This window comes from Diuraphis noxia, unplaced genomic scaffold (genome assembly GCF_037042655.1).
Source record: "Diuraphis noxia isolate RWA-SAM2 unplaced genomic scaffold, SU_Dnox_SAM2 contig0005, whole genome shotgun sequence".
Taxonomy (NCBI): domain Eukaryota; kingdom Metazoa; phylum Arthropoda; class Insecta; order Hemiptera; family Aphididae; genus Diuraphis; species Diuraphis noxia.
This window is the reverse complement of record NW_028301715.1, coordinates 48793501-48809540: the sequence shown is the minus strand read 5'-3', so window position 1 is coordinate 48809540 and position 16040 is coordinate 48793501. Positions and strand designations below refer to the sequence as shown.

Sequence of the window (16040 nt, the reverse complement as noted above, 5' to 3'; positions counted from 1 at the left end):
TATCTCCCAACAAGATCCTACCTATCATTCTTAAATTATTTGTCATTCGTATGATGTTCACAACGTTTGATTATTAGCATCAAATTATAAATTATATTTATCAGATCCATCAATTACGAGTTAACAATCCGTATTATAAGGATGACAGTTATTGGTACAACAAAATTGTATTTGTTTGAATGCATTTCGTGTCATCCTGAACAGTGGGGAAGGAACTGTTGGTTTTTGGAACTCGTGGATGTTTTTGGCGGAATTTCGAATGGGCAACCCGTAGGTTTCTGCCTTTCGACGCCTTAATCCACCCGGCCACAGCACCCCCGGGTTATCAGTAACAAATATTATGGTAAACGACGACTAACAACCAATCTGACTACTAAAAATGACTAATCGACCAATTTGAACAAAAATGACTAATAGTTCTATGCGCGTGTTCGTGTCGTTGCAGGTGTCCCGTGGCGGATAGGACGGCGGCGCCATCATGGCCGAGAACGACGGCGAGACGGCGGCCACGCCGTGGAACGCCACCGACGCTGCGGCCGCTACGCAGTGGAACGGGACCGGCGCCGCGGACGGGCTGTCCTGTCACTCCGAGATCGAAGGCGCACTGGGCACGGCCGCGTTCCAAACGCTCGTCTACCTGACGTACACGATCGTGTTCGTCGTGTCGCTGGTCGGCAACGGGCTGGTGTGCCACGTGGTCCTGTTCTCCACGCAGATGCGCTCGGTCACCAACCTATTCATCATGAACATGGCCGTCGGCGACCTGCTCATGACGCTGTTCTGCGTGCCGTTCTCGTTCGTCGCCACGCTGCTGCTCCAGTACTGGCCGTTCGGCAGCGACTTGTGCCACACCGTCAGCTTTGCTCAGGCGGTCGCCGTGCTGGTGAGTGCGGGTCACCGCCGTGGACGACGGTATTGCAGGCAAATGGTGGTGGTAGGAGTGGGGTGGTGGTGGTGTTGGAGGTGGAAGGTGGTGGTAATGGAGTCGGTGGTGAAAGTTTGTGGGCGAAACATTCTCTGTTATATCTTTCAAACACTGTTACAAACGTAATATACTATATACACGCATTTCTCAACCTTTTTGACGTTTTATGTCTTTGCTTTGGCACAGAGAATCGAAATCGAAAAACGTTACGTTACGAAAAAAAAAATTGCAAAGAATCGTTTTTCTCATACGAGATTCGAATTCGATATCCGCGCTCATCACAACTGCTGCATCGACGTTCGAAATTTAACCATTTGAGCATATAGCGAAAGCCGCGCTCCGAGAGCATCACTCCTCCACAAACACATCACGCACACACATATGTGCTACATATGATAGCAAAGACATAAAATGTCTTAATTCATTGCAGACTCGTATGCAATATAATGTTTAGTGATGTTAAATTATAATAATATATAGACTATAATAACATAAATGAAAAGCTGTCCGTTGATAATCGTATTTTCATTCGCGTACCCCTTGACCTCTCACCACTATTTTACGGACCTTCCAAATGGCAACTTTGTCACATAAGATAAATACGAATTAACGAAATAAGTAAAACGAAAAATTTGGAAACGTCTATTTATTATACGGCATCTGTCATACAATGTATCTTTATATATAAATATATTAAGTTAAGAATTTAGTTTTAATGCGATCCCTGGGCTATTGTTTTTTAGCTCTTAATTTTTTTAAATCTGACTCCACTGTTGATTGGTAAACCCGTAAGTCTGAACTCACAAAAGTATACAACAGGCACCTACTTTTTGTTTTCTTATTGAACAAAAAATCTGTGGCAACTCTGGCCATTGGTTAGGTTGGCGACTTACAGTAAAATGCATAAAGTATTTTGATGCGTAAAAAGAAACTCAACTTAAGAATGAATCATATTTTGTTGTAAAAATTGGATTAAAAAAAGAAAAATGGAATATCAATTGCAAGACAATTTCTTATGTATGTGGGCGGAACAGAAGGTTTCCACTCGATATTTCTGATAACTTTGGGCATTCAGAGAAGATGATGTGCTTAATAAAGCATGTTTAAGCACATCATCTTCACTGAATGCCAAATAATAACCAATTGGACGCCTCTTGTTAGACTACATTTGGATGGCTCGTTTTTTGTAATTAGACATTGATGAGCAAGTATAAGGTGTGGTCTATTCTGAGACGATTTAAAATTGTTTCTTGTTTTCTAGAGCAATGATTTGACAATGGAGGCCAAGGGATTATTGACATTTTTAATTTCATTGAGTTTAGCCGTCTGTTTCGACCATTATAGTGTTTCCAAACTTAGGTAGTGAGGTTTTATTGTTTTTTTTTTTTTTTTTGCATCGGTGTAAGGAAATTCTAACATAGTAATTCCTATTATAGGTGACATGTTTGAAAGTTTTGCATCCTCGTCTGCTTTTTCGTTATAGGTAAACACCTACTATACAAGTTGTAACAGATAGAACTGATTTTTTAAATACATTTTGTTCAAATTAATATTTTATTTATTTTGTTTTGTTTTCATTAAGTGGTGACCCCAGCGCTACATGTATCATACATTTTTTTATGTTTATTTTTAGTACAGAAAAGAAAAATTTTGATAAATTAAAAATATTCTATTTGTGAATCTGATTATAAGAAGAATAAAATTTTGATGGTAAAAAGATTTATCTGAGTCGAGTAGTTTATTTTTTAGAATTTTTTTAATTCAATATTTTTTTTGGTAAAATAATTTGAAATGTAATAACTTTATTAAAAATACGATTTTTGAGAATTTGCTGACATGAGTATATTTTTCAAATTATTTAATTATCATAATATAATATTAAAAATGTTTGTCATACTTTTAATTAGCATAATTTTTTTTTATCAGTTATTTCTGTTACACTCTGTACTAGTATTCTGTAAAACCTGACTTTTCCCGGGAAAAAATTAACGAGCGTAAAATACCATGTTTTATGATATATTGGCGTGTCTCGGATTCAATTGTGAACCTCAGTTCACGGACTAATGATACTTCGCTTTGTGAACTAATTCCATAGAGATGGGCGCACTCCGCCCGTGGCAAATTTGACATTATAGCACTTGGTAATTTTCGAACGTGGTTCAAACTAAATAATATCTAAACTTTCCCGATATCTTTAAGAATAATCTCTCAACTGAGAAACTTTCGTCAAAATCGGTCCAATAGCTTTTGAGTGTCTATACTATAATCTACAAACGCGAAGACATTGCATCATTGCCTTTAATATTGTGTCTGCGTTTGATTAACAAACATTAAATTGAATATTGTTTCCTTTATTCGAAATCAATGCCATAGCAACGCACGGTGGGCCGGTTAGCCTACACCAGTTTTTTTTTTAGTTTAATTTAATTTCTGCAACCAATGGAAACTCATAACGTATAAAACAAAAAAATATTTCAATTTTCGTTAGCAAAAACTATCCTATAATAATTGAAAAAAAGAAGCTCAATAATAATAATAAACCCTTTGAGTCTTAAGAAATCTACTGATATTAATTTTATTGAAATCGATCCAGTAGTTTTTTTCAGAGATTTATAACCATTAATAAAAAAAAAATCCCATTTCACATTTATATAATATTTTATAAATAGATATTTATTTAGCTACCAATTGATGTCATCAAAAGAAAAAAATTTTGAATTTTGAGCGAATCAAAATAATTCGTAGTATTTCAAAAACCCAGCAAATTCCACCCGATTGAACGGTCTTACACTTTTTAATAGTCAGCTAACGAATAATGTAAATCCAATAACGATTATCACTCTAGGTACTCATTAATATTTTATAAAATATATTTTTTAACTGTTCGAAATGTGCACCGTGAACTGATGTTATAACCAAGTTAATTTTAACCGAATTTATACTTATTACTTAATTTCAGTATAATCTATAGAAGGAGCGCTATTAATAACATATTTAAACTATAAATCAGCTATTGAGAGTTCTAAAGATATCATTAAGAGTACCTAAATAAATGAATAATGATTACTTTTTATTGAATATACTCTGCAGGTGAGATTGCTGACAAGTGTCAATCCTTTTACATATTAAAGTTCTGTCAGCCCATAATTCAGATGCAAAAATGTGTCAAAATAATACAATAATTTCCCATTTTTAGTTTCAATTAAATTTTCTTTCCAATTTATAATAGTTTAATGCAAATGAAAAATTAATGAAATTCACTGTTCCAAATGATATGGTGCGTAGAATTATTGGCCTTAAAAATTGAAATAATCATCACAGAAATGCCTACTATATTTTGCATTAGCTTATTGTTAGTCGTTAGATGCATATTAAAAAGTATAAAAAACGTTAACCAAACAGATGGTCATACTAAAAGTTTTACGACTGAAATGTGCACGCCTTAATAATAGCTGTGACGTGTTACGTGCAGTGTGTGACTCATTGGCCAAAAGTGGAGGGGGGTAGAAAAGGTTCTTTAGCTTTCTCAAGTTGAAAATTAGCGGCCCTTGTTTTTTAGATCTACGTTTATGTAGTATAGTAAAATGCAATTAATTTTATGTTTTTAAATTATAAAATATTTAACGAAAAAAAAATTAAATAATATTGATCATAAGTCATAAGTCATAACTAATAATTTAAGGCATAATATAAATTCGTTATAAATTATTATTGCATTTTCCTAAAATTGTTAGAAAATTAGAATACGACCATACACATTCTGCATGTAGAAATGGATTATGGATTGATTACGAGAAATTTTCAACTAATTGCTAATTGACCACATCAAAAACGACAAAAACTACTGAATATACGGCGAGGTTAACTGTACTCGAATATTATTATTTACTGGTAAACCCTCATAAGTGTCTAATATCGATCATTATAATGTTAAATCTTAATATTGTGTTAATGAAAAGAGTAAATTTAGGTTTACATATTGTTTTTACCATTAAAATTAATAGTGCTTTGCAATGTTGTATTAATAATGCAAAAAGGGCTTAGCTCGTAAAATATATAAATAAATAAATAATACCTATGTATACAAAGTTTTCCAATATCAATCATTGTAGACGTAAAACTTATAAAATTATATTGTGTAATTTTAGCAGTTGATGGTGTGGAGAGGGGAGTCAAAGACAATGGATGGCTCTGTTAGACATTTTCAATTATAGCACTTGATATTTTAGAGGTCTAGATGTGCCTATAGCGTGTGTAGTTGAAGTGTAATCGTTTCTATTTAGGTGTAATAAATTAATATTTAGGTTTTCAGCACTAAATTCCTTATCTCCCGGCCTTGGGTTCTCGAAAATGCAATTGAAATAGCATTCCTCTTTTTATCATTTATTTGCCATTCTTATTATCGTCACATCGTTTCAAATGCGTTGTTATGATATATTGTTATAGTAGCGCTTATAATGACGGCAGATTTCATGTGGACTTAAAACGAATAGCGGAAAACCTGTAGCGCAGATATCTTCAGTGAAGAACTACACTCACACAGTCATCGGTTCGATTCATAGCAGAGACGCATTGACAAAGACCTTAAGGTCGTTTCGATAGACAAATATAGAGAAAAAAAAACTAATGATTTCCATCGATAGCGATGATATTCGGCGATGAATTTGTTATGAATGAAGTAGAATGTTCTGAATTATTTCTGGTAAAAAACCAGAGTATCGACGAACAACATCCTCGTAATAATTTTGTTTTTAATTAGAATTTAAAATTAAATAATTTAAATAGTTTTTTTTACGATTGTATGTATTCATTATGAATTTACAACCCACACTTCTGATAATGGCACGTGGCAGTTGAGGAAAATATCAATTTATTAATAATATTGTTATTGAATGTGTATAAAATTAATTATTAATTCTAAGGTTTTTGTCACGTAAACGAATCAGTGTGTGTGTGCGCGCCTTTTGTACCTCTATCGAAAAGCAATTTAATAAAATTTACCTACGTCTGTTTTAACAAAAAAATACGCCGTTGTAACGCTGCATGTGTGTGATTATCGTAAAATCGAAGTTTACAATACGAGTGTTAATTTTTAATAATTAATTTTGTAACATATAATAATTGTTCAATTTATATATACCTACCTAAGACGAATTAATTATCGATGCATGATAATTATAATAATCACACACGTGTACCAAAAACTTACCCAACTTAAAAACCCTACAGTACCCTCTCTACACCCAATGGCCTATGTTGCCGCGGGTTAACTAATAAAATAATAATAATAATAATTTTAAAAAAAAAACATGAAAACAATGCATACACATATTGTAGCGAATAAGCTATTATTTCTCCGTGTTAATAATTATTGTTGTTGATTTTCAACTTAAAGACTACTAAGATATTATTTTTAGAGCCCAACAACAATGGATTAAATATTTTCGATTTCAGTAATAGTAACCACAGCTTATGTTATTTTGATTCAGATATGATGTTGAAATTATTCTTGAGAGGATTAGGTGCTGACACTATTAAGTCGTCTCTGTCTTCCTTCCGTGTAACATGAAAACTACTAATTTTTCGTCCATCAGTGCCCATCATGTCGATGTTTTTTTTAAAGCCATAAATATTATAAAAACCTATTTGAATTCAGCTGTACGTGATTACCGATCAGCAGACCGGTTTTTCGGTCTAATGTTCTAATGTTAGTTATTTTTCAAGTGGGTAATACATTATGTATTTTCGAACATCTTCAAACTTTCAACTCCAAATTTTTAGAGATTAGAAAGCGAAATTCAAAAAAGTAATTCGGTCGAGCTCATATGCATGTGCACTTTACGCTGAGTTAAAATCTAGCTGTTTATTCGTTTCACTGCATAGATCATGCTGAAGGACAAAAAAGTGGGAATTATCACTTCGATTTTTACCATGTTTCGCGTATAAAAGACAACAAATATCAGTACCAATCGTCTTAAGTTTACATCGTCTCGCTTATGACGTCGTTCAATTATTCGGTCTCCACAAAAAGTAAACTAAAACTGACTACTTTTCTCAGTGCTGACATTATCCTTTATTTGAAATCCATAAACTTCTTTGTCTTTATGCTCCACAGCTCACTTTCCTTGATCATAATTCTGAAATAATGAAGGTTACCACTTGATTTATAGGAACTTTTGAAAACACTGTTAATTGGTAAACGATCCTCTCTCAACACTTCCGTTTCGTATTCATTAAATTAAGTAATTTCTTTTATACGCCCACACACTTGCTGACTAACTTCAGATGGCTTGATAGAAATATTTGAGTTTATTTTAGATGTATAAGATATCATATTTTCATATTATAATATTTAAAAGTATATATATATATTATAATGTAAACGTGTTATTGCAGAAAGTTGAAGTGGGTGTAAAATACTTCTGACATCGGAATAGCGATTCAAGACGTAGGTATTGGAATATTTCACTTTGATATTACGGAATAAAATAAATAAGGTATTTCAAAATGTAATTTTATCATTCCTCCATTCGTCTAATGGTTAAACCTATCAATTATTATTATATTTTCATTTTCTGAAAATACAATACAAACACATTGTAACGATGTAGATGCCGCGTTGTTTACAATATATTATTATTTTAAGCTTGTAAAGGCGGTGCTTACGGAAATTGTGATAAATAGAATGTTTTCATTCATTCGGTGCATAATATCATTGTGCGGGTGCACGCTAAGCCTTTATTCGTCTGATCAGCGGTGCTGCTTATTATGGCGACCATGAACAATAGAACACGGTGCGCGGAGGACATCCGAAAAAAACGCGTCGACTCGAGGTGACAAAGGCAACGCAATAATTATGCACTGTTTTCACCCACTTTTTTTCATACCATTTGGACAATGACGACGGTACGGTAACGATAATAATAATAATAATATATAGGTACTTTTAAGGGGACGCCAAGCCCACATATTGTGTCATCTCCGTCTTTTGCACGTATACGACACGTAAGAAGCAAAATTGTGCAGTTCCGATTTCGTGCAATAACTTTTGGCAATAAAATACAGAGAGAATCTTCGATCCATTATCAAAAATATTTAATCGAGTGAAAACACTATCTGTGCTTTTACGTGGGTTATGCCGATTTCTAAAATATATTGTAATATTTTACATAGGTATGACGATGACTTTTGACTTGGTTAAAATATCGTTAAAAACCACATACTGTGTGCACTGTCGATGATGTCCATACTGTTATGAGCAACATGATTTATGGACAGTGATGCTGCGTTATGTTTTTATATTGTGTCTTCAGTTATATCCGTAAGACGATAATTCTTATTTGTTCCGCTCTCTGTAGTAGGTGAAAAACTGAAAACCAAATGATTTTTCGTATAGGTATTAAGCGATTGTCTAGAAAAGAAAATACACTTTAAATTAACATAATAATATATGTACTTTATTGACTCTTTAAACTATCCTAACAATTTATCCTGTGTAAGCACACTACATAACTCGAATGAGTCGGTCACTAGACTTAACAGTTGACAAGACCGATTTATAGTGACCCTGTCGCATATAAGCAAAAAAGAGATTAGACGCCTACATACCAACGTCTGTCCTATCTATTATTATAATCTATCTATTATAGCTAATATAAAGACTATCTTTATTCTAAGTTGGACGTAGTGTTGGGTACATGACAATACGTTTCATTTTGATGCTAGACGGCCAATTTTCTCTATTATTACGAAGGTCACCGCGCAGCATCAGAAATACTGAACACAAAATATATTTTCCACGTTGCAGTATGTTCGGAAGATTAGGGGACAACGCGCATGTGTTCATGATATATATGGCCTTCGATATCACAGCTTTTCATTCGGTGGGACCTTGTGGCGTCCGGCGGTGGAGTGGAAAATCGACATCCTCGTCCAAAGTTAAGCAAGTCCGTATAACAATATGACTGTGCACATAATATAATATAATACGAACCAAACAGTGTACCTACCGTGCCGTCGATGGACTTTTGTGGTTTAAGGTTTTCGCGCATATACAAAACAATAAACTAATATTATAACGTATAAAGATCGAAATGATAAGTCGACAGATGAAGACGGTGGCGCACTCTCATCGTCATGACCCCATTCGAGCGGAATACTAGATCGAAAGAACAATAATACCCGGAGACATCGTGGCGGCGATGGAAAAGGATATTCGCGGCGCAAAAGGATATCCACGTCGTAGCAATAATAATAATAATAATAATAATATTTGTTTCGGTGATTTAAAGCGTGGAAACGACGTCAGCAAGCACACGTGTCAGTATTATGCCTGTTCGTACCCATAAAATATAATAGATATTATGTGTATGTATGTCGGTGAAAACAACGAATTTCGTGCTGACATGACGTGACAAATCCTACATGTATGTTTGTGTTATCGTACTGATGATAATATCGTTATGGCATAGAAATTCCTTGTTTTTACTCTGTTATGGTTTTCTTTTTCACCACTGTCAAATTGGCCATTTACAAGCGCACGCTTTGTTTTACACTTATAATACGAATCGCGTTTCTCGACGTGGTATAACTGGAAAATACAACAAAATATAAAACAAAAAATTACTTCCATACAATAACCAATAAATCAGTGTAATCCTCGGCTCCGACCGATCTCAGTTAAAGGTTTTGTGTGACGTTAGAATATTATAACATATATTTTATACCAATCGTAAAAGGTACCAGCTACGACTATCATGCCACTGTGTCGAATGTCAAAAACGTAAGAGCCTTGACAAGCACGGCGTAATTGATACGAAAGAAGCACAATATCTACGGGCTTAGTGATGTGCATTAATTCATATGCATTATATAGACTTAACTCCATTAGCTCTGCAAATATAATGTGTACGAAATATCACGTTTAGATAGACTTCATCTGGCGTGGTTCCACATTATCGATATGATTTTACGTAAAGAGATACCTCTGTTAACCGAAATCTGATAAGCAGCGAAATTCCTAGTTGCTAACACGCCAAGTCCCGTCAAAATATCACGTATGCATATAAAACGATAGGGCACGTTGAATATCAAACACCGAAACTATAATTAATGTGACGACGATGTATGTATAATATATTATCCAGCCTTGAAAGTTATATAATAGAGGTATTATACTTGAGTGTAAAAGTATTTTAAATATTTTTTCAGAATTTCTGAATAAAAATCAAATAATTTTCCTTCTCAGTTTCTTTCAATTCAATCTCGTTAAATATTTAAAATACATAATATTCGTATTTAATGATATTTATTTTTCACATATGAATTAAACCTAATCGACCATCAAAATACCTATACAAAAAATACCGATGAGCAATTCACAGATACGCAAAATTAAACGGCATACAATTATCTCTATTAAAAGATTGAAAGATATGAAAATTAGAAAAAAATTATTTAGTAGATTAATTAATGGGAAAAAATGTTTTGTAAAAATATTGATAATATTTTAAAGTTTTTGCATTTGTACATAAATACTTTTTACTGAGTATTCAAACTGCTCAAAATGATTATCTGTGTCAGTAGGTACTAAAATAATTTTAAAAAGTTTATTTTACAAGACTGCTTCAGTATATAATCAAATACAATGGTCGACGCTTATTATAATCACAGTTAATGTTATTAATTGTACATAATTATCGAAAAATATAAGTACTGGCTGTACTACATACATGTATTAATTTTCATTTAATATTATCATTCACTTTATCTTTATGTTATCCATTTTTTCAAGTATCAAAGTGATTACCTTAACGGTAACCACTGCAGTAATAAACTGAAGGAAGTTATTCGATTTTTTTCATATTTTTTATGACGGCGTGCTGTATAGGCAAAATTGATACACCACTGCCGTGTGACTTTCAAAACGACCAATGTTGACTTTATGTAATGATGATGAAATAAAACATCTTTTTTGTTTTAACATATCTCAAAATATGTTTCATTGTAGAACTTTCATTTTTAAATTATCATTAATCAATCGTGTGCGATCCTTTACGTTTACTTCAGTAGGAGGACATATAGCTAAAACTTGAAAGGTAGATTTTCATAGAAAATTTTGCAGAATAGCAAAATGACTTTCATCAAAAAATCCTTTTTATTAAAACTATTAAAATAGTCGGTATACGCTAACAAAGTGAAAAAACAAAATTAAAAAACGATTGTTACGTATAACATCAATTTATTAAAATAAACACAGCATAAAACCATATTATAGGCAACTCTCTATTATGTATGCCTTGAAAATAACCACATTCAATAAGCATTAATAATACGAATCACAATTTTGAACTATTTGACAGCTTACAGTTTACATTTTAAACTAACATGTACAGTTCAAACACATTAACCCTTAATGAAAATTTAAGCATTACGAGTATATCCTTAGACTCTAAGGCTTAGAGTGTTTCCGGTTATAATACTCTAACATTTCAGACTCTGAGTACATTAAAGACAGGGCGTGTCATACAATCTTAGGATATTTGATAAAAATATTCAAAAATAAAAATAATCACGTTGGTTGATAAAAACAGAATACAAAGTATACATAGCACGGTTGATTGTCAATCACTTGATTTGCATCATTCACGATGGCGAAAGCTAGAGTTTCTTAATCATTTTTAATTTAAAAAACTGTCGTATTTAAAAAATAAAGTCGAGATTTTTGAAATAATTCTGTAAAAACAACCATGATGATGACAATAAAGCATTTATTGAATTTGCAGATACTTATTCAAAAAGGAAAATTTCAAACTAACTAACCGAAAAAAAAATCCATTAATGAAAATTCATAATTTTATAACGTCCTAAAAAATGTATAATTTATTACGTAAATAATATAATAATTCAATATTTATAAGTCTATAACTTACTTATTTTACATTTTACCAAAACGCACATTTAAACACTTTGACATAATCTTGAACGATTTCTTATTGAAAAAATAAAGTTGAAATTCCAAAACTTCAACGTAGAACTTTCATTTGTCATGAGTTCCAATCTGTAGCAATTTTTAACGTTTCGACTTAAACATTGTTCATCTAAAATTAAATTAATCGAAGACGTTACACGCATGTTCATAAATTATAAATCATAATTGTGTTATTTTTAATCTGAAAAATAAAACGTGAATTGTTCTGAATAAAATTTTTGTTGTATGGAAAAAAAAACTAAAACGATATTATAAATTAGAGTAATGATTTCAAAAAGCTATTAATTGTAAAAAGTACTGTCAAAATACTGTTGCAACCAGCGATATGATAGCTAATCATTGATGATTCGTGTTTTGTTCAACTTTGAAGTGATAAATATTATTTACGCTGTTATTAACACGGTTAATTTACGATTTATTTCTCACAGAACACTTATAACATAATAATATTTATTTTCATTGTAAAATAAAGAAAAACGTTTATTCGAAACGGTGCAGTAACGAATGTCAGCTGCCCCATTCGACGTTTCAGTCGCTTAGCGTTTATCTATAATAACGGTTCAAGATAAATCAACTTGACTTGTCGTAAAATAGAACATACCCAATGACTATTCAAACATTAACTATTGCTCAATTAATAATGATGGCGTACCGCCGTGTTTCGTACAGGTGAGTGCATACACGCTGGTGGCAATTAGCGTCGACAGGTACATTGCAATTATGTGGCCACTGAAACCAAGAGCCAGCAGACATCAAGCCAAATACATAATAGCATTAGTCTGGACTGTGGCCGTGATTACAGCTTTTCCGATCCTCCTGGTTACGACATTGGAACAGCCGTCGTATTGGCATCAGGTTATTATCTTATCATATTATTATTATTATCATCATCAGACTAATGTGTTCGGATTTTTTGAAGAATGATTTTTTTCTTAAATCAATCTTCCAATACTAATACGTACGTACGTATTCGAGCTAAATCAGAAGAAATTAATAAGCTTTTTCGAAGGTATGAAAATGGAGACTAAATTAATTGTACCAAACGAAATATAAACAAATAATGTTGTACACAGACCTCGAGTTTTAAAATATAAAATCTCATCAATTTATATATATATATATATATATACATAAGTTTTGAAATACATTTTGATAAGTTAAATAAGTATAGTAACAACTCGGTTGAAAATTGTGGAGAAAAAAATAAAACATAAAAGTATGCGTTTTCAAAAAGTGATATTATTGGGAAAGTAAGCTCTATTATACTTTTTTTTTGACAAATAACTTTTCACACTACCCGCCCGTCTATTAACCGACGTATCTATATGACAAAGATATATTGTAAGTTTCTCAATGAAAGTTCTGTACAAGCTCGGGACGAAAACAATAGTTTTTCGTATTAGTTTTTAGATCAAGCGAAAACTTCAAATTCTCCAAACAATAATAACACAACACCGTTATAATCAAGACGATATATACTATTGTTAAAAATGTTTTTTCTAAAACAATTAATTCGTTATATACTATATATATATTATATGTATATTATATTATATATATTATATGTATATTATATGTATATTATATTATATATATTATATATGTATATATAATATATCTTTTAAATATTAACAACAATATATTATAACACAAGACTAATATAAGGTGCCTTTATACTGCCTGACTTCTGCCACGTTTTGCGTAAAAGCTTGAAAAAATATGAAATCATTTGACAGTTAACAGTACATTACATCTTCGGACTGGTTCGCAATTATCATAAATCTTCAAAGCGATGATTTTAAGATCACTGCTTTTTATTTTCAAAAAAAAAGGAACTCATTGTTTAAAACCATCTTCACTCTGAAAACAAAATTTCAGCCTTTAAAGTCCCGACAAAATTATCTCAACTCCGACCATGATAAATCATTGTTGCACCTCTATATAACTTTTTATAAAATATTATTTGTCAAAAACAAAATATTACAATATTATTTATGTATTGAATTATTGATATTAGATGAAAATACATTATGATGTATTCTAGAATCTTAACTAATAAGATGTTTTATTTTTCCTAAAAATTGATCATTGCAGAGTTATCAGATGTTTGCGAATCAGGCCGATCATGTTATTTATATATATATTTTTTTTTTTACCGTAAATTATTCCATTTCGTGATGTTCTGTGTAAATCATATTCATTGTCATTTACATCCATGCCGATTCAGCAGTACTCTATCGATCAGTTATTTATATCAATGGCTGTTTTATAGGAATGCGGATTCTATATTTGCAACGAGAAATGGCCAAGTGAGAACGTCCGACATTATTATAATGTGGCTTTGTTGGTGCTTCAGTATTGCATACCATTCGCCGTTTTACTATTTACATATGTCAACATCGGTGTGGTGGTATGGGGCAAAAGGACTCCGGGCGAGGCGCAAAACTCCAGAGACGTCAGGATGGCCAAGTCGAAGAGAAAAGTAACGCTTCCGACAAGTCGCGGTTTCCAAAACTGTCAATATTGTTTTCGATTTTTTCAGATGATAAAAATGATGGTCACCGTGGTCATAGCGTTCACGGTTTGTTGGCTGCCGTATAATATCCTTCTGGTGAGTGTACCTTATATATTATACGACATGATTTGACTTTTAAATCAAATATAAGTATAATGCTATTAACCCGAAATCTGAACTAATAACTTATAATACATTAATCGCTCTACAACAGCTATAAAAGTGTTACTGGTTTTATACACACAAGTTTATTTAAATACGATTCGATTTATGTATTAATCATCTAAGAAATTTTTATAATTTGTAAGTCAATGAAAAATGTTTTAAAAACATGAAAAATTTTTTTTTTTTTTTTTAAACATGAATGTTTTCAAAGTTTTTGCAAGCTATTATCATAATATTCCCATTAATGTTATTATCCTAAGTAGTTATTAAAAATCAATTATTTCAATAATTATAATATAATCATATTATTTTTATTATACCTGAATTTGGCCGATATTTATAAATCCACCATCATCGATATCACTTCTACTAGGTACCTATATCTTGTATTAAATTATTAATATTACAAAACCTTTTTCCCCCAATAACCGAAAAATTACTAACAACACGACAATATTATTAATGTAAATCAACTAAAGTTCCATGCATTTTCTGACACAACAGGACAAGCAATGAGTTCTGAAATAAAAACATTGTTTGTATTTTATTTTTATATTAAATAAACGTGGTATTCGAGCATTGAATGCGCTTAAAAAACACCCCAAAATAACGTCGAATTTCAACATGTCCTACTTGAAAAACAGAACGAAAATAATGTGAAAAAAAATGGAACAAAAAAAGTTTGTATTTGTAATAAGTAATGTAAACATTTAATATTTATTGTATATATTATATAATATATATTTTATTACACTGAACAAACTATTTACCAAACAGTTATTACCTAAACAAAAACACTGACAACAAATAAACATTTATTAAAAAAACGAAAAATATAATGTTTTAAACATTATAATACACACAATATATTCTTAAGTATATTGAATAGGTATTATCTAACTGACTTCTCATGCAAATGTATCTCGTGGAAAAATAGAATAATAAAAAATAATTTCAAATTAATATCTCTCTTTATTTTTCTGTAACATTCTTAATTGAAATTATAAAATGCATATCCCATATTAGTATAAAGAACTGAATTAAATTTGTGGTCTGGTTTAAATTCTAAAGAAACGTTTCCAGCTTTTTAATACATTACAAACTATTAAAACATTCGCTCTGAGAGATATTAAAATCGTTTTACAAAACTGTGGCTGACATTTTTCTTTTAATATGATTCAAAAATATAATAATCATTTATTTCATATTTTTTTTTTTTATTAAAAAAATTATATTTAATATCAATTGAATTAAAGAAGAGCAATCACCAAATATCATGTTTACAATTATTTACTAATTTTCTGTAATTAATTTCCTTCTTTTTTATTGTGAAATACCCCATAGATTAAATTATTCAAAATAAAAACACTAAAATTGTATTTATTATTGAGTATTAATATAAATAATGATAAAAAAAAACAACAAGTATTGACTAAAGCTTCATA

General features: G+C 31.3%; 1 protein-coding gene across 2 annotated transcripts in view; it reads left to right on the top strand.

Moving 5' to 3' along the window:
* The window catches only part of LOC107173366 (RYamide receptor-like), a 122205-nt gene that overhangs the window by 88872 nt on the left and 17293 nt on the right, over positions 1 to 16040 (top strand). For both annotated transcript variants that reach the window (XM_089229392.1, XM_089229391.1), the window contains 4 exons: positions 446 to 883; positions 12585 to 12770; positions 14188 to 14397; positions 14458 to 14526. In XM_089229392.1, the coding sequence (XP_089085518.1) occupies positions 479 to 883; positions 12585 to 12770; positions 14188 to 14397; positions 14458 to 14526 (870 nt within the window). In that variant the 5' untranslated portion in view covers positions 446 to 478. The remainder of the gene's footprint in view (positions 1 to 445; positions 884 to 12584; positions 12771 to 14187; positions 14398 to 14457; positions 14527 to 16040) is intronic.